This window comes from Thunnus thynnus, chromosome 19 (assembly GCF_963924715.1).
Source record: "Thunnus thynnus chromosome 19, fThuThy2.1, whole genome shotgun sequence".
NCBI lineage: Eukaryota > Metazoa > Chordata > Actinopteri > Scombriformes > Scombridae > Thunnus > Thunnus thynnus.
In genome coordinates this window covers 29910573-29936539 of record NC_089535.1, presented here as the reverse complement: position 1 = coordinate 29936539, position 25967 = coordinate 29910573, and the positions used below count along the sequence as shown (strand labels likewise).

At 39.4% G+C, this 25967-nt stretch overlaps 1 protein-coding gene across 4 annotated transcripts in view; it reads right to left on the bottom strand.

Annotated features, from left to right (window-relative positions):
* slc38a9 (solute carrier family 38 member 9) overlaps positions 1–13270 on the bottom strand; it is a 47325-nt gene extending 34055 nt beyond the window's left edge. The window contains exons 1-4 of one of the 4 annotated variants that reach the window (XM_067573782.1): positions 12901–13270; positions 10333–10383; positions 8823–8966; positions 4055–4184 (exon numbers count right to left, since the gene is read on the bottom strand). In XM_067573782.1, the coding sequence (XP_067429883.1) occupies positions 4055–4184; positions 8823–8920 (228 nt within the window). In that variant the 5' untranslated portion in view covers positions 8921–8966; positions 10333–10383; positions 12901–13270. Of the gene's footprint in view, positions 1–4054; positions 4185–8822; positions 8967–10332; positions 10384–12886 lie in introns of all 4 variants that reach the window. The other 3 variants (XR_010924607.1, XM_067573783.1, XM_067573781.1) reach the window with 3 other exon arrangements.
* Positions 13271–25967: the final 12697 nt, after the last annotated feature.

The window sequence follows — 25967 nt, the reverse complement described above, 5'->3', positions numbered from 1 at the left end:
GGCGGAACTTTGAGTGCACAATTATTGAAATGCTGCAGGCTTTCTGATGATGAACCAAATGTATTATTGGTGCCACTCCTTCTATGAACAGAATTAAAAGTGGCTGAATTGAGTTTGCTCACCTTAGTGAAGGCTTGAACACGCTATTTGCTGCCCATGGATTTCATTTTGAATGATTGAGCTGCTTCTTTCTGTTGAGCACAAAAAGGTTTGAACCTGCGTATTGCCGCTTGCAGCTCTACTTAGCGATATTTTTATCTAGGCCTGAGCACCATGCGGTGTGAAGGCCCTATTGTATCTGAAGAAATTATTCTTCTTCTCTATTATTAGGGCCCAGGCACCTAGGTGTGTGAAGGCCCTCTTATAACTTAGGGAATTATTATTAGTGCCCGAGCACCGAGCAATGCGAAGCCCTCATGTAACTGAAGGAATTATTATTAGGGCCAGAGCACCAAACGGTGCAAAGACCCTCCTGTAACTGAAGGAATTATTATTCTCTATTATTAGGGCATTAGGACGCACAAAAAAAGCCTCTTGGAGCCATACCTTAAATCCAACAGGAAGTCAGCCATTTTGAATTTAATTTGAGATTTTTCGTATTTTTTGCCATTTCCTGATTTTAACAAACTCCTCCTAAAGATTGAACAAGACTGACTTCAAAATTTGGTCAGAGTCATCTAAAGGCCTTTGTTATAAAAAGTTATCAAAATCTTGAGTATTCATTGACATGGCGATGTGAATGTCGATGTTTCGCCATGAAACAGGAAGTTGTTGTGACTCAAAAATATATTGCCCAATCTGCACCAAATTTCTCATGCTTGATGAGGGTCCTCATCTGAACACATCTATGTGTCAATATTGAGTCATACTCACAGCGCCACATACTGGCAATAGGAAGTTACAGATGCTGTATTTTTATGACCTGTGCCTTGCAGGATGAACAGATCCACCTGAAATTTAATCAGAAAAGCCTCAAGACCCTGATGATGCTATAATGTGAAGATTGTGAGTTTTCATTGAACGTCATTCCCATGGCGTCGTGGAGAATTTCTATGTTTCACCATTGCAAAATAAACTGTTGTGACAGATCTGGTCAGATCTTTCCCAAATTTCACATGTTTAATAAGAGTCCTGGTCTAAAGACATGTACAGGCCCATATTGAATCATAGTGATAGTGCCACCTACTGGCAAAAGGAAGTTATAGGCCCCATACTTTTACTAACTACTCCTAGCAGGTTAAACAGATCCACCAAAAATGTGGTCAGCTAAGTTGTAAGATGTTGATGATGCTAAATGGTGAAGCTTTTAAGTTTTCATCAAAAGCTGTTGCCAAGGCGATGCATTATTCACCGTGAAACAGGATGCTGTGTTTGAGTCACATAACAGTCCTTGTCTGAACACATCTATATGTCACTCTTGGGTCATATTCATAGCACCACCTACTGACAACAGGAGGTCAGCGTTATATGACAAACATCCTCCGATTTACATAGTGTGGTCTACACATGATATGCAGTAACATGTTGTATAACTAGTGTTTGTTCTCTAGTGCCACATAGTGGACACAGGAAGTGATATTTAACTCCTTTGTGCAACGTCTGATATTCATGAGAATGCATATACATTTAAGTCGACCTCCACTAAATGTGTTGCTGCATTAATGACCCTCTTGTAGCACTGCCTACTGGCAACAGGAAATTCAGCCTTATGTGACAAACATCTGATTCACATGACATTTACAAGGTGCGGTCTACATTTGTTATACATCACCATGATGTATAAATAGTGAGTGTTGTCTAGCGCCACATAGTACACACAGGAGCTGATATTAAACTTGTTTGTGCAATGTCTGATAAGAGCAATCATCACTGCTTGCAGCTTTAATAGCAATTGTTTTTGTCTGCTTTTTCACACTGTTGCTCAATTTCCCGTGAGCTGGAATGTACTGGAGACATAAAACTTAGCACAATTAGTGGAAATCATGTGCATGTGCTTCCCAAAAAATATGAGCCCAATCAGCCACATAGTGGCGCTTTAATTAAGGTCAAAAAATTCAATATTGGAAAGGCCTTGCCACATGGTAAGTCTGATTGGCTTGAAATTTGACACACAGCTCAATTTGCTCTACAAAAAAGCCTCATGGACCATTAAAGTCTGCCATGATGGATTTTTTGCAAATTTACATGAGCTGAAAAACAGTAAAATGAGTAGAACTTTTCGAATTTTGACTCTATCAAAACCAAATTTGATATAAAGCATTGCAAGATTGAGATACAATTTTCTATTATAAATGAGCAAGATCTACCAAAGCATTTTGAGCAGGTAGATATATATATATATATATATATATATATATATAGATATATATATAGATATATATATAGAGAGAGAGAGAGAGAGAGAGAGAGAGAGAGAGAGAGAGAGATTGATTATATATATATAGATTTTTATATATATATTCTATATAATTGTCCTTTTATAATGTGTTTTATAATATATTTTCATTTAATTACGACACAGTACATGCACACATGAAAAGGAAAAACATGACAACGTGTACTGTATTTTGCTTTTAGTTTGTTAGGGGTCCAAGCACCAATGGTGTTGGAAAATAGATTATAGTAAAAGATATAGGCAAAAACATACAAGATATAGGTAAACAGCTGTCCTGAATGAAAAAAAAGCATTTAAATGGTAAGACATCAGATTTGCAAATTGTATGTGGTTATAGTTCATGTTATCATCGGTTGCAAAATGTGTTATAATATGCTACATGTTTAAAAATGATAAAAGCAAAAATATTGCTGTAATGAGTTACTAGCGACAGACCATAGAATTTAGTAATTTCAGAGTAAACAGACATTGGTGTAGAGAGTATAAACACATTTTTATTACATGAACTGTAATAGACCAATAAGTAGGCCTTGACCCTCAATGAGCAAGCATACTGCAAAGGTGGCAAGGAAAATCTAGTTCAGAATGGAGAACCCTTAAGGTGACTGTATATTCCTTCAGACATGCTTGTCGGGTGGTTACATTGGCCGGTAATCTGACCCATATATAGATCTCTATGCAATTAGCCATAATGAATGCTAAAGGAAGCTAGTTTCTGTGTTTAAATTCATTCAGACTCAGAAACAAACGTTTCAAATGATTTATATAAAAATCATGTTTATTTCAAAAGCAGTAGGAGGCAGACAGAGCTTGCCCCAATAACCTTCAATCTATGCGAGGCCTCGTTTGCCCAAATCTCAATCTGAATTGCCAGAATCTCAGTAAAAGAGCTGGAGAGAGCTAAGTCAGCATGACACATAGAGCCACAATGGCCACATTTATTGGAAATATGCCAGGTTGAAATAAACTGAAATTTTCCTTTAAGGATGAGAAGAACAAGGAAACATATAGAAGAAAACAACAGACATGCTTTGCAATGCAGCTATTGTAAACGTTTTAACTGTGTCAGCATGTGATGCTTTTACTGTAAATTTGTCCACAGTTCCTACTACAGTTTCGAGGTGTGTACAAATGAATTGCTGCAGATGGCAGACAGTGTGGTGTGAGGAGCCTGAAACTCCACAAGAAAGGATAAAACAGCTTCCTGCATCACAATACACTGTCACACCAGTCTCACTCGTAGTTTATAGAGGTAAAATGTCTTCTGACAGCTCACAATCTCACAACCAATGTTACTGTCTACAGCAGGAAAGAGACAATATTCAAGACCTTTCTTAATGAAATTCAATACTTTTTAATACCCTCCAAGACCCTTTTTTGAGGGACCTGAATTCAGTGCTTTTTACAACTTTTCAAGACCAGCAGATAAATTGTTGATTAGAGCTGACACACAGAGTGTTTTGAAGCTACCATAAGCTGGGTTGTGGATTGCAGTCAAAATTTCCTGACACCTACAATGTCTTAATACATGGTGTGTGTGGTTTACTTACACTTGGTACTGTGTTTCATGTGTAGGTACAGGCCTTAGCAAATTTGTGCCCATGGTCATGATAATAAATATAATGTTTTAACAACTAACTGGGTAATGATTAGACCTACCAGCAGTCTGTCAGAAGAGCCTGTCAGTTTGCTGTAGTAATGTACTCTGCTGTTGAGGATGGCAGCCTCAGCAGACACTCTTTCCTGCGGGTCATCATCTACGATGTTCCTGGGCTCCACGTAGAAAGGCCTAGGAGAAGCAGAAAAAAAATCATGTAATTTCTAGAAATATCGAATCTATCAAAATGTTGATAATCGATGAAATGTTTAAGTCAAAATGCAAAAATACCAAACATTGTCTGATTCCATCTTCTCCAGTGTGCAGATTTGCTGCTTTTCTCTGTTTCATATAATTGTAAACTGAATATATTTGGGTTTTGGCTGTTAACAGACAAAATAAGCAATCTGTTTATGTCACCTTGGGTTCTGGCAACTGGTGATGGGCATTTTTTTTCAATATCTTCTGATATTTTATAGACGCAGTTGGTCAAAAATAATTGCAATTAAAAATGAAAATAGTTAATTACATTCCTAAATTTGAATTATACAGAGCACAATTACAAATACTCATAACTACTTGTTTTGTTTTGAACCTTAAACATGTCTTGAGGAATTTACATCCACTAAAGGGAATGTTTGCAATGCTTTATGTGCTAGAAAGCTAGTTGGTCACTGTGAAATACCTAACTGGATTAAAATTCACACACACTGCTAATGCAGTTGGGAATGATGCTAGGGTGATGCCAAAGACACACACACACAAACACATTTTAGTATTTGCTTGTCAAGCAAATTCCAGGAAAGCCTAACTAGCAGAAAACACCTTGTTTATTATCTAGCAAACACTATCAGAAAAGAGACACATGCATGGTCTAGGTCAGCTCAGCTGACCAGGGTTCATGCTAGATCAAACCTTTGTTTGGGTAAAAGATAGTGCATTGACTTATGTTTGTTTTTTTACACAGCAACATGATGTATGATTAACTGATTTTCATCATTAGGACATATGCATATACTGTAATGTACAATTAGTAAAACAGAAAGCTTTTTACTGCAGTTTGTGACACAAGGCCCTCTTGCATGTTTACCCCCCTGCACAGGCAAAATGACATATGCTGGAGCAGGAAGGCAGACAGAGGAGAGGAATGAGGGGAAAGTAGAGAGCTGTGAGTGGGCTGGAAAAAAAAGAGTGTGCCTTCTCTGCGTCAGGGATGGAGGGGTTTGGTTATTATCCTGACTGACGGTGATGCATCAGAGTGATGCACCAAAAGCACTCAGCAGTGTAGTAAACATCATGAGACAACCTAGGTACTGGATGTGCCTGTAACTATAAATTTATAATATCAGTCATATCAGTATCACTTATAAATATCAGGCAGCAACTCACTTATGTTTTTCACCTTGTGGGTTTATTTCACTGCCTGCAGAGATCTTGTGATTGTACTACTGGAGCAGAGGTAAACTCTGAAAACCCTCTGCATGTAAACAGGAATATTAGTGGAACATTCATGTTGATGCACTGTGAAAACTCAGGAGACTCAGCAGCCACACATTTCTCCATTCTGTTTCTTTGTTTAGCGTTGTCAGGTTGGGCTAACCCATTGTTGCTAACTTTGGAGCTAAACCCCTTCACTTTTCCAGCAGTTGGGGAATCAACAGACGAGATTCTTCTTGGTCTTGACAAGCTGCATCATTTCATAACTGACACACTCTAGCCTATGCTGTACATTTACTGGCAGACTGACAACTTACTGCTAACCTTTTCCTCTGCTCCGCTCACATTCACCATCACTTTTCTGCCACTTGCTCTCTCACTCAACCACTCACTCACTACGCACGGCCCTATTCCTAAGGAGCTACACTACCAAGAGTTTCCCAGGCAAACAACAGAGAGGTTGACTCACGTTTTGGGAGTCCCCTCAACGCTACTGATTTCCGAATTAATGGATATTTGGCGATTTACCCTCAAAAAAGTCCCTGCTTGGGGTGTAGTACTTTCCAAAAGTACAGGAACCTTAGGAGTGGGGTTTGCAGGGCTATCACTGGTTGGTCAAACACAGACAGGCACTTTCAACTTGCGTACCGCTTCCTTCATAAAACAAGGAACTACACACTTTAGGATGAGGGGAGGACATTTTTCAATGTTCGTCAACATTAAAAGTAAAGTTAGGCTTTATTGTCAGCTTTTTTTTTAATATTTGTTTTTCAGTTGAATTATATTTAAAGTTCAAGGAAATCCACTAGTTTAGTTTATCCTCCAAGTTCTAAAGTTCAATAAATGCATGTTTCCAAAGTCAATGAGTAATCATGGTAAATAATTGTGATCTCAATATTGACCAAAATAATCGTGATTTTGATTTTTGCCATAATCGAGCAGCCCTATAATGTGTTATACACAGTGAGCCATTGCTTTAGACCGTCTTGGTCCATTTATTGTAGCCTTTACCAGGCTAGCTATTTTGGTTCAATATATTTCGAAATTTATTGAACCAAAATAGTTTTCATGTCAGCTCCAGGGGAGGAAATCAACAGTGTTTGTATTTATTGATTCATTGATTTTATTTCCCGCCCACTGTAGTGAGTGAATATGCCTGTAGTGAAACAGGTGAGCTCACGGACACACTGGGAGCCTTGATCAATCAATGTAGATACCGTTAATACATTAAAAACACACATACAGTGGGATATTTGTGTGATTTAAACAGCTGTATTCTGCAGATTACGCTTCACATTTGACAAATTTCTCAACAGCTGCCATTTTGCTTTAATACACGGGGAAGAGTGGCTGCCACGTAATGTATGCCCTCCGTAAGGGCTTTTAGGCAGATAGAGCAGAAAAAAGTTACCCCTCACTCACCATAGTGGTAGCGCTGTGTCACTGCCAAAAGGTCCAAAAGTCTGTGACCACATTGAAAATCTCTAATATTTTCATGTAAACCTAGAAATAATGAGTTTGAGTTTTCAGAAGCATTTAAAAACAGAAGAAGTAATGATATGTAAAATGAAGAAGAAATATTTAAGATTCTGCACTATTTCTAGGTCAACAAATTTGACCAAGTTGACTTGTTTGTACAAAAGGTCAGCTTTCCTTGAGTTGTATCCCTTCCAATGATGCATGCATTCAGATGACACTCAGGTGGATTTGATCTACTCACATGAGGTTCGTTCAAGTAACTCAACTTGCAGTAAGTCTTCCCCTGTTACAACTATGGCTTTAAAATATAAATATAAATAAATTCTTCTAATGTCTTCTTCTAAACTTTTTCTTTCTCAACTTTTATTTATATGGCATTTAACCAGAAAAAGAATCAAAAGAGACGAGGAACAAAGGGAAGGGCTGCGGGTGGCGCCAAATTATGAAACACACAAAACACTTCCTAACCCAACAGATTTCCACTGACTCACTTCAGCTGAAAAATGGCTAAATGAAAATTAAATAAAAGCCTACCTGGTTGCACTATTCTTATCTGTCGAAATAAAACACACTAGCAGCCACCTGTAAGACCTGACATCCAAGACAATCAAATTACTGTGTGGTACCTCAACGATGGATGTATGAAAATAAACAACGTAAACCTACTGCCCAGATCCCGAAACCGCTAAACTAGTGCCTCAGACTAGTTAACATTATTTTACACTCACTGAAAGACCTAATACCCAATCGAAGACAGAGAAGATTGGGGCGCAAACACAGCTGAGAGGTCTGGGATTTCCCCTGGAGAAACATGTCATCAGGAAGGATTCCCGCCTAACGGCGCGTTGACTAGCCCCAATTGATAGAGGAAAAGACTGCACCACAGTAAATCATGACAATATAAAGAGCAGTCATCATAATGTCTTCACAAGCACATCAGTAATGCATTTGTTTGATGAGGTTACTAGAAATGTTTGATATCCCGTACCAGTTTACAATGGTTTGTTTTTCTGCTTGTCAGTTATATAGGATTTGCTGATAATTACAACAATATAGATTTATTCTTTAAAATCCCCCTTAGCTTATCACTACATCACCTGAATGTTTGAGCTTCACTGTGCAGAGTTTGACACTGTTGACTGTTTTCACATTCATCTGCTTAAGTTTCTCTGTGGTCACCTTAAATTTAAGTCAAAACTTGTTTGGAAGCCAGCTGTCTTTTAATATGCAACTTACACAGGTGTGATGTGGAAACTTGAAGCCTCCAGTGCACATGCACTGAGAATGGACTTTACAGTGAAGTAGGACACATCTTGTGTCCAGCAGGAAAACTTTTGACATTAGCAATATATGCATCATAGATTCTGGATTTTTCATTGTGGGAAAAAGAGTAGATGTCACTTGAGATGTTTTTACTCTGCAATTGAACTTTTTGTGGAAAAACATCAGAAACAAATTATTAATCACAGAAGAGTATTTTTATATATTCTAAAACATGTATGAAGCTGATCTTTAAGCTTGATCTGCAAAGTGCTATCCCAATCCCTAACAGTGATTAATACACGGGTAAACTGCAGAGAATATTAGAGTAGCATCCTCAGTGTTGGTCAAATAACACATTTTCTGTCATTTTTTGTTGTAACCAACATTATTTAGATTTCTTTCCCAGTCCTGTTGATCAAGTACAACACCCAGAAATCACAAATATAACAAAAAACATAATTCATCATATGGCTTTCTTTTGTATGGTACGATGTATTGTATTTATTATGGCATTGCACCTACTCTGGATGTACCAGTAACTGCATCTCATGTATCTCACAGGACAGACTTATTAATCTCTGTCATGGGCCAGCAAGTGCAGTGCTGGTAAGTACTGTATATTGATGGGTGTCGTTTTTCAGTGTAATCTACCTTTTAACCTTGACGTCCAGAGAGTCTGTGGAGCCTCTGTGTGAGTAGCTCTCTCCAGTCTGTTCTGAGCTCAGCAGAGGCCTGCAGTCGTCCTCCATGATACCACTGACTTTCAGCTAGATCCTCTCAACTCTCATCACCTGACTGGGAAAAAATGTGTCACAAAGTCCAATCAGAGACTGTCACGGAGCAACCATACAAACATAATTAGTATAGTTGTTTATTGCAATCATGTGTGGATGATATTCTGGCAAACCTTTTTCCAAAGCTTGCTGTGTTATTTCTGATTTGTCAATGTGTTTTTCTACCTTCCAGGTAGCCACTGGTTCCCTCTCACTTTAGTATGCTGTGAAAATCAAACTGTGGGATTTGAGAACTAGGTAATCCATAACAGTGAATGCTGCTGGATTATCTGACTCAAGATTCAAGTTTCAAATCTGTGGAAGCTGAATTCCTAACAGTAAAAACCAGAATTGCCATGGAATATTACAAAGCCCAGGCTTTGCTGTGTAAGAATTTGATTTCACACAAATTTAGAATCATGAAGGAATTCAAAGAAGATTTTGACACAGGGCCTCAAGATCAGATAATAAAACAGGACCGACCACAAGGCCCTCATAATGTCAGCCCTCATTATGTCAGTTGATATTGTGCTTAGTGTATATTCCTAAACACAGCTAAAATGTTAAATCAGTTCACCACAACCCAATTACCACAATATGAACCTGAGGATTTGGGGGGGGGGGGGGGGGGGGGTGTCCTTGGGGTCCTGAGCAAGTTGGCCACTTTGTGGCTCTCGCTCTGGTAAAAACTAGTGGCATAAACCAGTGGCTGCTTTGAATGGAGAAAAAACACATTCAAACATTATAGTAGTTTTCAGTAGCAATGTTAAGAATGCATGACTGATTCAAGGGTGACATTCAATACCAATACACATTAATTACCACTTTAAGAATCAATGACCTCTTCCTAAAGCCCTGTTTCCAGCAAAAGTTCTAGGTACTTTGGACCCAGAGGAGCTAATGTCAGGAACTAAACTTGGAACTTTAAAGTCTGTGTAAAGCAGTATAATAAATGTGTATTCTGAGTTTTTCACACCACAGAAAAACGTGATATTAACCACCCAGCCAAGTATATAAAATTAGGATTCAAAATCATGGAAAAACAAGCATTATTCTGAAACGCTAGGGGCATGTCCGCTGAAGGCGCTGAAAACGCACCCAAACTGAACAGTCTCTGAGCCTCTGAACTTAACAACGCTCACGCCAAACTCACTTAAAAAATGCACAATTTAAAATAGTAGGTGTAAGACAAGCAACATGAATGATATTTCCAAAATAAAGTAGCACTAGGAGCCACTGTTTAATTCAGCACCTTTTTTGTAAGTAAATGTGGATTTATTTCAGTAAAAATTTAATTTAAATGAGTAGTTAACAAGCGATCCATTGCCAATCATCATTATGTTAAATTGTTGTTATTTTCAATGAAGTTTGGTGTCGACATTACTCACATCTTTGAAAAGTGCCAGTTAGGGGCTGGAATCGCAGGCGCAGGAGTATGTCTGTAATGACAGTGAAGGCACCAGAGTAACATCCACAACACAGCCCAAGACAGCAAGGGTGAAACTGGACAGAGAGGCAGAGAGGGCCGCTACACAGTCACAGCTCCTGAAGTAGTGCCTCATGAGCAGCGAGACATAGATATATCCCATGGATGTATTAAGAGAACTGGATACAGTGTCAGAGGCGAGGCCCTGTTCATTCCTATGAAAGTTGCTCAGTGGTGCATGAAGCGAGAAAAATTCACCTTCCGCATTGCTTCCGCATCTGTGCGGCCCATAAAGCAAGCGCACTTGTGACTTTCGCTGGCTTAGTTGGCTACTTCCGGTTTAGCCCTCCAGCTAACTTGAATGGGGATGAAACAATTCAATCATGCGGCTCTTCTAGGCTTTTGAAATGTTATTGGACCAAATGGATCTAATTCTGATAGTGAGACAAGTCATTTCACCAGGGTTATGACGCTCAAAAAAACATATCTGCTGATTTACAGACATCTCCTTCACAGTGTAAGTCTATGGGAAAAAGTCTTTTTGGGCCAGTGTGCATCATGTGATGTTGTAATTACACGGTTTGGCCGCAATGTCAAATTTGGTTAAAGCCTGGCGCTCCTCCTGAAATAACTCCTTGAGCACTACCATTGACCAAAAATGGCCCCATTCACCAGTAACACCTAATACTATCACACCAGCGACTATCAGCCCGGTCCCGCAGGTTGGGAGAGATCATAAACAAACAGAGGAAAAGAGGAGCGCTTACAGATAAGTTATGGCTATCTCTACCCAGCATTTTCCTCGCCAGTGGACGGTCCCTGGTGAACAACATGGATGAACTGCGACTACAGATCACCACTCATAAAAGGATTATGGACTGCAACTTCATGATTTTTATGGAAATATGGCTTAACAGCATGCTGTGTTGTCTCTGGATCAATTTTATCGCCGTAGGCCAGGGCAGCACTACTGCAGCCAAAACCCCTGCAGCCTCAACGCACTATCCCATTCAAATGAATGGGAGGATTATTTGCCGCACCACCTGCTTTGGTCTAGGTTTGGTAATCATATTGAAACCTTTTGACCTAACAATGATCCAATGAAAACAATGTATGGTTTGGCATCAGTGTGCATGTGTAACTCTTTTCATTAACTCTAGTATCATGCCTGCCAGATCCAATCCCTGATTAGAATATCCTCGAGAACTTGCAAATTTTCTAAACGTGGTAAACCCAGTAAAAATAGGCAATTGATAGGCCCATTGCGAGTATACACGTTTGCCTCTCTTTTTTTCTGGTGTGTCACGTTCGACATCACAAACGCGCCAGAAAACAATGTTAGTAAACAGTAGAAAGCAGCATGGCAGCCAGTGACAATGTTATGGTGGTTATATTTAATATACTTCACTTCAGTCTCTCTTTCAAACTCAACGTGGACTGAACGATGTTCAAGCACTGCCTGAACTGAGACTGACAAAATTTGTTGCACATTGTTCCCGTTGACTGTAAAAATAATAAATAATGTTCCTGACTGTTTACGCGCCAACTTCAACGCGCGTTATAGCACTGCGCTGGAAAAGGGGCGAAAATTTCCCCAGGGTGTCATGTTTTCACAGCCAAACTGGAACTGGAGCCGATAAATACCATAAATACCCATGACTACTGCAGAGTCATTTGACCTGAGGGGTGTACTCATAAATGGAATCACAACGGTGGTCGTTTAACACGTCATTTGACTCTTTTTCCACACAAAATGGGCTGATCGCGTGCTGCCTACTTGAGTCAGGAGGAACATGTCATTATAGTGGAGAGCTATGAAGAATATTAATATACTTATAATATACTTATTTTACCACTCAATGCACTCTCTTTGCTTTTAATACAATTATCATGTTAGAATCAACATTATTTGCTGGCTGTAGTGACATCTGGTAGATTCATATACGGATATTACAGACTCTCCCTTCACCTTCTTTACAACCAAGCACAGTAGCCTAATTGACACAACCTGGCACCTACGACTCCTGCATCAGATAACCTTCTACACAGACGCCAAATCAGGCGGCACGTGACATAAAAATAACGCCCTGTACAAAAGAAACTCATCCTCTAATAAATACGTTTGTCATACATGCCAGTCCAAATTACTAAGACTGAGCTGCTAACTCAACACCACCATCATTTTTGACACCGCATTTAAGGGCGATGAAAGGAAATTTACAGAGAACATTCACGTGAAACGGGGGCTGTGTCGTAAAGCGGGGTTTATGAATAAATACAAAGTGCTGAGTCTGCAACAGAGATTTGGGTGGCTATATGTATTCTTACTGAATGGCGACTTCCTGCTTTGTTTGTCCCCAAATTTACCATAGCTAGGTTACCTGACTAATTCATGTGAAAACACACAAGCACACAAACTACACAAACCCAGACTAAATGACACGCCATCTAATGTTACGGCTTTACGTTAGAGAATTCGGTCCCGTCATTTCAACATAATTAACGTTAGAGCATACTTTTAAATTCCTACCAATGTCTGCGGTGAAGTGCCTCTTCCTATGTCTTCAGCTCATCTCAGGTTTGCTGTGTCAGCAACCAGCAAGTTGGACTAACGTGACTAAAAACCAGACGTCAACACAGAGCGCCTGATGCTTCACTAAGTTACTGGTCCTTACCACCGACGTGGAGAGCTACCATAATGCTCACAAATAAACGTACAGAAGACGCTGTCTAAATAACAACTAACTGTTACTGAATGTACGATGGTACAGACGTGACCGTATATTTCCCCTGATGACAGACACATAGTACTAGGCCCAATCCCACTTCTTCCTCTTATTATTATTATTATTCTTCTTCTTCTGCTTCTTCTTCTTCTTCTTCTGCTTCTTCTTCTTCTTCTTTCCGTTTTATGGCGGGTGGCAACCAGCGTAAAGGCGCATTACCGCCACCTACTATGTTGGAGTGTGAGAGTTATTTAACCCCATAAACAAAATCAGAGAAAAGTTAAAAAAAAAAAAAAAAAAAAAAAAAACAACTATTCTTCTACCTAACACTAAATTCTTTTGATCAATCCAGTTTCTTTCAAGTAGTGGAATAGACTCCCTTACCCAATGGCGAATACACTTTTCAGACTCAATTCTTCCACTCCAAGCTTCCTGATTTCTTTTTTTAATAATTCGCGCTGTCGAGAATACTTATTGCAGTGCAAAATTACATGCTCCACTGATTCCTCTTTTTGACATAGGTCACACAATCCTGAGGGATGTTTATTAATTGCAGTGTTTTATTTAATCTGGTGTGTCCTACCCTCAGCCTTGTTAAGATGTTCTCCTCTTTGGTGCTTCTTTTAGGTTACTGTGGGATGTAAATGATTGCAATGACATTAATGCAGGACATGAATCTGTACAAAGAATAACCTTTTTAATTTGCAACTCTTCTATCTACTGTAATGCTGTTGCAATTGCTATCATCTCGACTGTATAAACTGACAAATGATCTGATGTTTATCTTTTAACAGAAACTTGTAAGGTTGGTATACTCCAAGCAAAGCCTGTGCTCTCTGTGTTAGGATCCTTGGATCCATCTGTGTATACTGGGACAAATGTTTGATATAATGTTTTTAACCTATCTTCAACCAAAACTGCAATATTTCCAAAACCTTTATGTACCTGCACTTTTTCCAGAATCTAGAAATCAATGGACACTGAGGGGAACAACCAGGGTGGCGTTACTGACAATGGCACAATAGGGATATATGTTTTCTGACTTAATGACATGTCTCTAGCAACTGTTTCACTGCTCCATGCAAAACACTCCCTCTTGGCCCTTTCTCTCTCCCAACATGGAAGAAGTACCTTTGTTGTTGGATGTCGATCTTTGGAATGCCCTTGAAGATTTGCTCAGTATTTCATCATTAACTATTTGTGTCTAATGCACAGCAGCATTTCACCCATCTCAACCTGAGGCACAGGAGTCGTTTTGAAAGCACCACAACAAAGTGTCAAAGGTTGAGCTTGCACCACCTCCAACTTCTTTAATGAGGTTTTTGCTGCTTAACCATAAGCAATACATCCATAATCTAAATTGTGTTTTAATCAGTGCTACATAAATATTTTTAATTGCAGATCTGCTTGCTCCCCATTCTGATCATTATGAATATGTTCATTCCAGGTTGACCTTTCATCAAACCACACTCTCAAAAATCTAAAGACTTTCACTTGTTCTATCCTTTGCCCATATATCTTTATCTGTGTTTCAACATCTCTTTTTCTAGTGAATATTAATGTCTTGGTTTTCAACTGAAAACTTGAATCCCCATGAATATGACCATTTTTCAACCATGTGAACTGCCTCCTGTATTTTATTTATAATATGGTTAATATTCTTTCCTCTTTTCCACAAATCAACATCAAACAATGACCATCCAATATCGCCCTGAACTTGAGAAAAAACATCATTTATCATAATGGAAAAGAGTATTGGGCTAATAATACTGCCCTGAGGGGTAGCATTATCTACCATATATCTTCCTGATAAGGCTGTCCCAATTCTTACTTGAATAAATCTATCAAATAAAAAGTCTTTAATCTAATTATATGTTCTTCCCACTATTCCCATCATTTTTAATTTGATCACTAACCCCTCCTTCCAAACCATATCATATGCCTTGTCTACATCAAAAAAACTGCCACCACAGATTCCTTATTAACTTGTGCTTTCTTAATCTCTGTTTCCAGACACATAACAGAATCCATAGTCCCTCCACCCCTGCTAAATCCACTCTGATGAGGTGAAAGAATTCCTCTTCTCTCCATAAAAAATCCTAATCTTTCTGTAATCATTCTTTCTATTGTCTTACCTACATGTGATGTAAGTGCTATTGGCTTATAGTTCATTGGATTTGATGGGTCCTTCCCTGGTTTCCCAATAGGAATAATCACTGCCTCTTTCCAACCAGTTGGCAATTTTCACACATCCCATACTATATTATAGAAACCTAGAAGCTTCACATATGCTAAAACTCCTTAATGTTTTAACATTACATAGTAGATTTCATCCTTCCCAGGAGATGTTAGTCCGGGCCTTACTATTGCTCTCTTCATTCCTTCCAATGTAAATGGAGCATCCATTGCACTGTTATTATTGTCCCTGCTCTCAACAATTCAAGGATGAGCTGATCTTGCCTTCCTCTCTTACCCTCCTCAGTCAGATTATCAGAACTATGGTTTTGAGTAAGTGCCTTCACTATCATCTCTGCCTTCTCTTCATCAGACACTGCTGCTTCCTCCTTCTCCTTCAGTATTGGATACTGCCATTCCCTCCTGATTCCTCTCATTCTCCTAATCACGCCCCAAACCTCTCCCACAGGTGTTGATCTGCCAGCTTTGCCTTTTTGCTTTATGTATAATTTCCCTAACCTTTGCTTGTGCTTGCTTATATCTAATTACATTCTGCACATTATGAGTTCTTCTTAATAACCTGAGAGCTCTATTCCTCTTTAACTACTTTACCACATTCATCCGTCCACCAGGGAACCACCTTTCTCTTCATTCTTCCCTTACTTTTAGAAATTGACTGTTTAGCAGCTTCTAGTAATGTTATTTTCAACTTTTTATCAGTCTCGTCAATATCTTCATTTAAGTCTATTTTATCCATTTATATCTCACATAACACTTTATTGATGAATTACCTCGTTATTGGGGGCACCACCTCCTTTTTGGTTAGGATTTGTTAGTGCCAGGAGGGAGCACTAACCCTTGTTCAATTTAATCAATGAATCAGTCTCGCAATTGTAGGTTCTTCTCCCAAACAATGACTTCTGTTCACTGCAGCTCAAAGAAACAACCAAACATTTTATGATAAAGGAAGACATTTATCAATAGCTAAACGTCTTGAGGATACATGATAAAGCATAAAATAATATACAGAAAATAATAAATAAAAAGAAAGTAAAATAAATAAATAAATAAGGTCCATAAATTTATCCATATATCTCACTACTGTGGATAAATACCTGCTGTATATTTAAACGTATGCTAGTTCTGCTCAAGCACTCTTAGCTCTTTCCTTCTTTTACCAAGTTTTCTCACTAATCCCACAGTTGTTAGTTATCTTTAGCTCAGCAGATAGCTTAGCAGCTACACCTAGCGAAAAAGTTAGCGATGGCTTCTCTCTCTCCCTCTCGCTCTCCTGCTCTCTCTTGCTCGGTGTGTCAAAGTTATTCTTCTGCCTCCTTTAGTGAAAACAGTACATGTAATAAATGTAGTTTATTTGCAGTGTTGGAGGCGAGGCTTAGTGATTTTGAAGCGCGGCTCCGCACCATGGAAATCTAATCAGTAGCTAATACAGTTAGCCAGCCTCCGGTATCCGGTGCGGGCCAACCTAGTGTCGCTCCTACTCCCCCGGTAGTTCCCGAGCAGCTGGGAAGCCAGGGTGGCTGGGTGACTGAGGAAGTATAGCCCTAAGCAGAAGCCCATGGTTCACCACCAATCAGTTCATGTTTCCTACAGGTTCTCCCCACTGAGCGACACACCTGCTGACAAACCAACTCTGATTATTGGCAGCTCCATAGTCAGAAACGTGACGTTAGTGACACCAGCAGCCGTAGTTAAATGTATCTCTGGGGCCAGAGCGGGCGACATAAAATCAAATTTAAAACTGCTGGCTAAAGATAAATGTAAATATGGAACAATTGTTATTCACCGCGGTGGGAACAACTCTCGATTACACCAATCGAAGGTCACTAAAATTAATGTTGAGTCCCTGTGTACATATGCAAAAACAATGTCGGACTCCGTAGTTTTCTCTGGGCCCCTGCCAAACCTGACCAGTGATGACATGTATAGCCGCATGTCACAATTCAACTGCTGGCTGTCGAGGTGGTGTCCAGCAAATGATGTGGGCTTCATAGATAATTGGCAGACTTTCTGGGGAAGACCTGGTGAGACGGCATACATCCCACTTTAGATGGAGCTGCTTTAATATCTAGAAATATGGCTGAGTCTATTAGTAGACCAAAACCATGACAACCCAGAGTTGAGACCAGGAGGCAGAGCTGCAGTCCTACACGCCTCTCTGCGTTTCCATTAGAGCAGTTACCCACCCAAAACCACAGAGAGACTGTCTGTCCCCCGACCACTTAAGTCAATTAAATCAAAAGTAAACAGAAGAGGATTCAAAAATCTAACAAAAATTAAAACCACTACCGCAATAGTACAACAAAATAAGAGAATTAAATGTGGACTCTTGAACGTTAGATCTCTGTCATCTAAAGCCGTATTAGTAAACGATTTAATCTCAGATCATTATATTGATTTATTTTGTCTTACTGAAACCTGGCTGTGTCATGAAGAATATGTCAGCCTAAAAGAATCCACTCCCCCCAGTCATATTAATACTCACATTCCTTGAGACACTGGCTGAGGAGGTGGAGTTGCAGCCATTTTCAACTCAAGCCTAATCATCAACCCTAGATCTAAATTTAATCAAAACTCATTCGAAAGCCTTGTTCTTAGTCTCGCTCACCCAACCTGGAAAACTTTACAGCCAGTTATATTTGTTATTGTGTATCGTCCTCCTGGCCCATACTCTGAATTCCTATCTGAATTCTCAGATTTTTTATGAAACTTAGTCCTTAGTACAGATAAAGTAATTATAGTAGGTGATTTTAATATTCATGTGAACGTCGATAATAATAGTCTTGGCACTGTGTTTATCTCATTAGATTAAATTGGATTCTCTCGGTGTGTAAATAAACCCACTCACTGTCTTGACCACACCCTCAACCTTGTTCTGACTTATGGGATTGAAATTGAACATTTAACAATTTTTCCACAAAATCCTATTTTATCAGACCATTACTTAATAACTTTTGAATTCCTATTACTGGATTACACGCCATTAGACAAAAATGTCTTCACTAGATGTCTATCTAATAGTGCTGTAGCTAAATTTAAGGAAGCAATTCCATCAGTACTGAATGCAATGTCATATCTCAATACTACAGAGGATTTTAGTCCCTCCCAAATTGAGAATCTTGTTGATAGTGCCGCAGGCTCATTGTGAATAACACTCGACTCCATCACCCCTTTAAAAAGGAAGATAATAAAACATAAGAGGTTAACTCCATGGTATAACTCCCAGACCCACAAATTAAAGCAAACATCGCGAAAATTTGAAAAGATTTGGCGCTCCACCAAAAGTGGAAGAATCTCGCTTAATCTGGCAAGATAGTCTTAAAACATCCTATTACAGAGACTGGAACATTTAATTGGCATTAAAAGAACTGCATTAAGCTGGTTTAAGTCTTATCTATCAGACCGATTTCTAGGGCTGGAGTCTGCTGGTTGACTGGTCAATTAGTTGGTCGATATGCTCTCGTCCGACTAAATTCTCATTGGTCGAATAATCACCATGTTATTTTCATAAGGAGAAAAGTGCTACATCAATAGCTTTCCAGGAGTAATCCATTATTTCCTGCGGAGGGAGGGACAGACTAACAAATTAAAAAACACCAAAACGTTTATTGACCATACTGAACGTTTACTGAATCTGTGTATCTCCATAATGACACAACGAGAACCCCCGCCAGGCCAAAAAAAATTTTTTAATATTTGATATCTGAATGAATGCATATAGCGTTTGGGAGTCTCTGTGCAGCGCTGTTCCAGTACATGAGTCAACCTTTGTGTAGTTGCCTAGGAAACTATTGGTAGCGTAGCTCCGTTAAGGAGTATGTTGGCGTAGCGAGTGGGAAAGAGCGAGGGGCAGAGAAGTGACGGTGGATGCGAGCGGGGCAAAGGAAAAGGTCAGTAGTAAGTTGTCAGTCTGGCAGTAAATGTACAGTACAGACTACAGTGTGTCAGTTAATAAATGCTTAAAAGTCACGTCTGTTGTTTCCCCAAATGCTGGGAAAGTAAAGGGGGTTATCTCTAAAGTTAGCAACAATGGGCTAGCATAACCTGAAGACACAAAACAGAGAAATACAGAACAGAGAAATGTGTGGCTGCCAAGTTTACTGTGCACTTTGTCCCGTTACATCTCCCGCGCGCGACTAAGCGATTAGTTGAAGATTAATGTACGATATTAGTCGACCAAGATTTTCTTTGGTTGACTACAGCCCTAGCGATTTCAGTTTGTACACGTTAACGATGAATCCTCCATGAAGGCAAAAGTTAGACGGAGTTCCACAAGGTTCTGTGCTTGGACCAATACTATTCACCTTGTATATGCTTCCTTTAGGTAATATTATTAGGAAACACTCCATAAATTTTAATTGTTATGTAGATGATACCCAATTACATTTATCAATGAAGCCTGATGAAACCAATCAGTTAAAGAAACTCCAAGCATGCCTTAAGGACGTAAAGACCAGGATGACCTGCAATTTTCTACTACTAAACTCAGATAAAACTGAAGTTATTGTGCTTGGCCCTAAACACCTTAGAAACACATTATCTAATGATATAACTACTCTGGATAGCATTACCTTGGCCTCCAGCACCACCATAAGGAATCTGGGAGTTATCTTTGATCAGGACATGTCCTTTAACTCCAACATAAATCAAATTTCAAGGACTGCCTTTTTTCACTCACGTAATATTGCAAAAATCAGGCACATCCCGTCCCAAAAAGATGCAGAAAAACTAGTCCACGCATTTGTTATTTCTAGGCTGGATTATTGCAATTCCTTATTATCAGGCTGCCCTAACAAGTCTCTAAAGACTCTCCAGCTGGTCCAGAATGCAGCTGCATGTGTACTAACAAAAATTAGAAAAAGAGATCATATTTCCCCATTTTAGCTTTGCTACATTGGCTTCCTGTAAAATCTGGAATACAATTTAAAATCCTTCTCCTAACTTACAAAGCCCTTAATGGTCAGGCAACATCATATCTTGAAGAGTTCATAGTACCGTATTACCCCACTAGAACACTGCACTCCCAGAGTGCAGGCTTACTGGTGGTTCCCACAGTCTTTAAAAGTAGAATGGGAGGCAGAGCTTTCAGCTATCAGGCTCCTCTCCTGTGGAACCATTTTCCAGATTCGGTCTGGTGGGCAGACACCCTGTATATGTTTCAGAGTAGGCTTAAAACTTTCCTTTTTGATAAAGATTATAGTTAGGGCCGGCCAGGCTCGCCTTGGATCAGCCCTTAGTTATGCTGCTATAGGCCTAGACTGCCGGGGAACATGATGCACTGAGCTCCTCTTTCCTCCTCCTCTCCATCTGTGTGCATTCATGTACCATCAATGCATGTTACAAACTTGGCTTCTTCCTGGAGTTTTTTGTGCTTTCTCATCATCTCAGGAAACCTTGGGTTGCAGGCCGAGCCTCTGCAGTCCTTTGCAGTCCTGTTGGTGTCCTTTCCTAGCTATTTCTGCTGTTATTGTTATTGTTATGACTGTTATTATTCTGATGATGTTTCTCTTCAGCCTACTGATGATGCCTGCTTATGTGTCCTCCCATGACACATTGCCTGTTTCTCCAGGACCAATGACAGAAAGCCCTTGGAATTCGCAATCCTCCGTTTCTCTTCCAGTACAGAGATTCTGCTTCAGTCAGGCAATGAAAATTTCAGTTCGTCTGGGACTCTATTCGGTACCAAAGATCTTATCTCCCTACTTCCAGACATTCTTGGAAGATTAGCTGAGGTCATTTACAAGTACACTGCTTACCCATCAAGCACACAAGTAAGTCAAGTCGCAGAGGCCCTGGTCAAAAACATCTCTGCCTCAAAGAACCAGGATCGTTCGATGGATGTTATGGATGGATCCAGCGACTCAAATATAAAATGAACAACTTCAGATCCAACCTTCAAGGTCTTGGCTGTCCAGAAATTGAGGTGAACCCACTCAAGAGGAAACCAGCACATGCACATGCTCCTGCTCCTGCTAAATGTTAAAAAGCCTAAAAAGGCTGAAGTAAATTACCTATCTCCTCATCCTGAAGGTGAAACCAGTGGAAGTTTGGAGAAAGAGAGAGTGGAACTCTTGGACGTGATGAAAAGGGATAATTGCCAGGTGGTTGCTGAGAAAATGGCCAAGGCATTCTCTCTTCATAGGCAAGAAATCATTGATGAGGCCCCTGCAATGAGGGACTTCATGCAGCACTGGCTATTTTAAATTTAAAATCATGATATCGATTATTTGGCAGCCAATTGACTACATTTTTTGATTGATTGATTTCCCGATCTTCAGGCAGCCATTGGATACACTTTCAGAACTTTATTAAAATCAGCTTAAAGTTACTTACAGTTCATTAATCAATCACAGTAAACATTTAGTCCACTGTATCATTTTTTGTTTGCAAAAACCAATAATACTGCCATTGTATGGTAATGCAGGTACGAACATGTAGTTTTTTATTTTAGCTGTTGGTGCATTCAAAGAGTGCTAAGAACAGGGCTGAATAGGAATGCAAGAAATGATCAAATTTATATGATCCTTTTTTCAGTATCCTCATAAGCCTCTTCTTTTTGTTTTCTGTATTTGATTTTCTAATAACAGTCCTCATCAATGCAAGAAGAAAAATCATTCTCATACATTGGAATATTCTTGAATCCACCACCATAGTTGTGAAAACAGTCTGTGTTTGCAACTTCAGTATTACACGATAAAAATGTAAAAAAAAAAAAAAAAAGAAAAAAAAAAAAAAAAGCTAAATGTTAAAGTGTGATGGATTATCTATCTGCTGGATTTGTACCAGATAAAACTGACATGATGCATTAAGAATATCATGCTCCTTTTAAAAAAAAAATCTTTGTGAAGCCTGATATCTGCTTGAAACAACTGTTACAGTTTGCTTTAGCAGGGTTCTTAACTGGCCCGTCTTATTGACTGGTCTTTAGTTCAAAGTAACCTCTGTGGAGACTGACTTCACTTGGAACAAAATACCAGTCAATAGTGGGCCATTTCAGTGCCCTGCTTTTTTTACCAGTAATGCAGTGTAGCTAATTGTCTGCAAGATTGAATTCTGTTTGTGTGCTCTACAAATAAATGAAGAATTCAAGAGAATAACCACCGTAAGCCTTAGATCTACCTTTATGGCCAAACTTGACCATTGCACCTCAAAACTGATGGACGTAGTCTCATCAAGGGGAAGAGTCACAGGAAAAAGAATCAGGCAGATCAAGCGCCTGCTTCTTGAGGAATGGCAATTATTTAGACTTATCTTTGAAATGCAAGTTGTTGGCAGTCATCCATTCATATTATATTAATTTCGGTACATTCTCTTGATCCTTGCTTTTCCTTTTTCTTAAATAGCACAATACAATTGAAGTAAGCAGAGAAGTAGCCATCCACTGCCCTGTCGTGTACCTTGGAGAGAAGGAAGAGAACCTTTTCAAAGAGTTTGCTGTGAGTAATTCAACAATGAAACACTGGAGTCTGTGTCATGCTCTAGGAGTACCACGAGACGTTACGCAAGGAGGTGAGATTGCCTGGTGGCGCCTGGTCTCTGAGGAAAACAAACAGATCTTTGACGATTTGACCTCTTTTGGACACTTTCCTTTCCATTTTACAACACAGTAACCCACACCTCAGTCCGTAAACCACAACCAGAATGATTTTTTTTTCTGTACACTAGAGGAATTAGCAGACCTGGAAGCATTCATCAATCACCATTACAACCAGTGTAAAATGGATACAACTCCCGTTACAGCAAGACTCATCCAACTCTAATAAACGGAAGACATCATCTACAGATACAAACGATCTTCAGGCAACAAAAATTGAAGTCAGTGTTTTACAATCCATCAATAAAAAACTTAACTTACTGGTTACACTTCATGATGAAATAAAAGAGCTTTGCTCACGCCTGGAATTTGCCCACAAATACATCAAAAAGTTAGAACAGTCCAACAACTCCCTCCAAATCTCTGTCATAACACTCAACGAAAAAATGGACTTGGTCACAAAAGAAAACGAAGCAATGAAAGAAACCATATTGGACATTCAAACCAGAAGCATGCGTGATAACCTGATCTTTTCCGGTATCCCCGAACACCCATCTGACTTCATGAGAATCCAACTCAAACTCCGACCCGACACCATAAACCAGATCACTTTCCACCGTGTTCACTGCCTTGGCTCCTGCACTAACAGACCCATCATCGTCAAACTGGAACATTTCAAACACAAGGAACTCATTAAAAGCAAAAGAAGGGAACTCAAAGGCACAAAATACAGACTCAACGACCAATTCCCACACGAAATAAACGAACGTCGTAAAACTCTCTACTCCATTCTGAAACAACACAGACAAGAAAATAAACATGCCAACCTGGTTGTGGACAAACTATACATAGAAGGACAGCTCTACCGCGACACCAACACTCCGTGGCTTTTCTGATTCACTACGTCCCATCTAACATTCAGTGACCATTATATGTCTTATTAAAATCCGAACCTCTTCCGTCACTCTCCCCCATCTCTTGCTGTGTACTATTATACTTGTTTACATGTGTTTATGTTAGTGTTAATTGTTGTTTTTGTTGTTATTATTTCTCCTTCCCCCTCTCATTGCATGCATGACATCTAGTGACAGCAGAGGCAAACACACACACACACACACACACACACACACACACACACACACACACAACTCAAAGCAAGCATTTACCAGGATACATCTCACTAACAATCTTGAATCATGGCTTTTCTTAAATTCCTAAATTGGAATATAGGCTAAATGGGATTGGCTCCCAAGCTAAAAGGAATAAAATATTTATTTACTCAATCAACCAAATCCAGATATCTGCCCACTTCAAGAAACCCATGTCAAATTCGAACAACCACAGATTAAAATCACCAGAATTCAGCTTTTTTCTATAGAAACAAACCCATTTATTGCATTTTCGCATATCAGCACGTACGTTCATCAAATTAAAAAAAGTCCAATTTGTAAAGCATCAAGCGTGTTATCAATACTTAGTCGGACGACGGCCGCTACAATTATATACTGTATATAAACTGTATGTGCTGTGACTTATATAAACTGTATGTGCTATGACGGAGCATCACAGCAAAAAGGAGCAGAGTGAGATGTCTGTTCTCTGTCCTGCTGCTGTAAACAAACATAACGCTAGCTAGTAGCTAGCAGCTGCCCTCATAACTTCCAGGGTCTTGTTTTTGGCAGAAACTCTCTCGCTCTCTGCCTATTCAGCCTGCTCTCGGTGTGTCTCTCTCCGGATGGCAGGTGAATTGCTAGTTCTTGTTCTAAGCGGCGGTCGTCCTCTGGCTCGTCCCCATCTGTGTGCGTTGCAGCCCGGCTGTACACGGAGGACGGCCCACTGGCAGCAGCCTAAAGGTAAAGTAAGCGCTCCACGGATGAGCATCATTGACGAATATCTTATTTTGTAAAATGTCCGGTGTAACACTGGTGTTGTCTAGAGTTTATTAGTCGGTGGGAAAATTTCCTCACCATGGCATCCCTAATCCCCACCATGACCCACAAGGCACATTCATTATTTTAAATACATCAATAAACAATACCAGTCTGACCATAGCAAATATCTACGGACCCAACACAGATGACCCTTTCTTCTTTTATAAATTCTTTACATCATTATGCTTGTTTGTTTTTATTGTATTTATTGGGAAAATGTAGGCTACAGTTTTAAATATAAATGTTAACATTTGATGCACTGCACCAGAGTTAGTTTTAAAGCTTATTTTCATCTGCAGTCCCTTACAATTAAAATATGTAACAGCACAATAACAAACAGTACAAAGCAAAAGACACACAGGACACACTACACAAAATACAAAGCCACATACAGCAGCATATCAAATGCACCCACAGTGTCAACCAGAAATCAATGCAAGCATTTCAAACCAAAAACAAGATTATTTGAGAAGACCATGAGATCAAATCCAGACTCAGTGGCCACACAGCTGAACAGCCTTCAGCAGATTCTTCAACCCGGTTCTGAATGCACTGATTCAACTGCAGCTCTTCATATCATCAGGCAGGATGTTCCACTGATTTGTAGCTTTCACAGAAAAAGCTGACTGTCCAAATGCATTGGAGGTGATTTTAACAGTTTTCAACCCAGCAATAGACTGAACAGGAACAGCAAGCAGGAAATGGAAATCCACAGAGACAATAAAACAGTATATGGAGGAGTTTGGACTTGATGACAGTTGGCGACTAAATAATCCAACAGCAAAAGAATTTTCATATTTCTCACCACTACATCACTCATTCTCTCGTATAGACTTTTTCCTAACTAGTAAATCGATCGTACAGGACATAACTGATACCTCAATCCACTCAATTATAATGAGTGATCATGCTCCTATCTCATTACATCTACACAGTAAACAATTCCATAAACAACCCTCCAGATGGCGCTTCAATACCTCTTTACTTAAAGACCCAGACTTAGACAGGTTTTTAAGGAAAGAGTGGACATCCTTCATCGACATAAATGACTCACCAAATAACTCACCAACAGTAATCTGGGAAACTGCAAAAACAGCAATCTGGGGAAAATAATCTCATATTCATCTTACAAAAAGAAAAAAGACAGCACATGAAAATAATTTGGAACTAAAATACAAAGAATTAGAAAATATTTATGCCAAAACTCCCACAG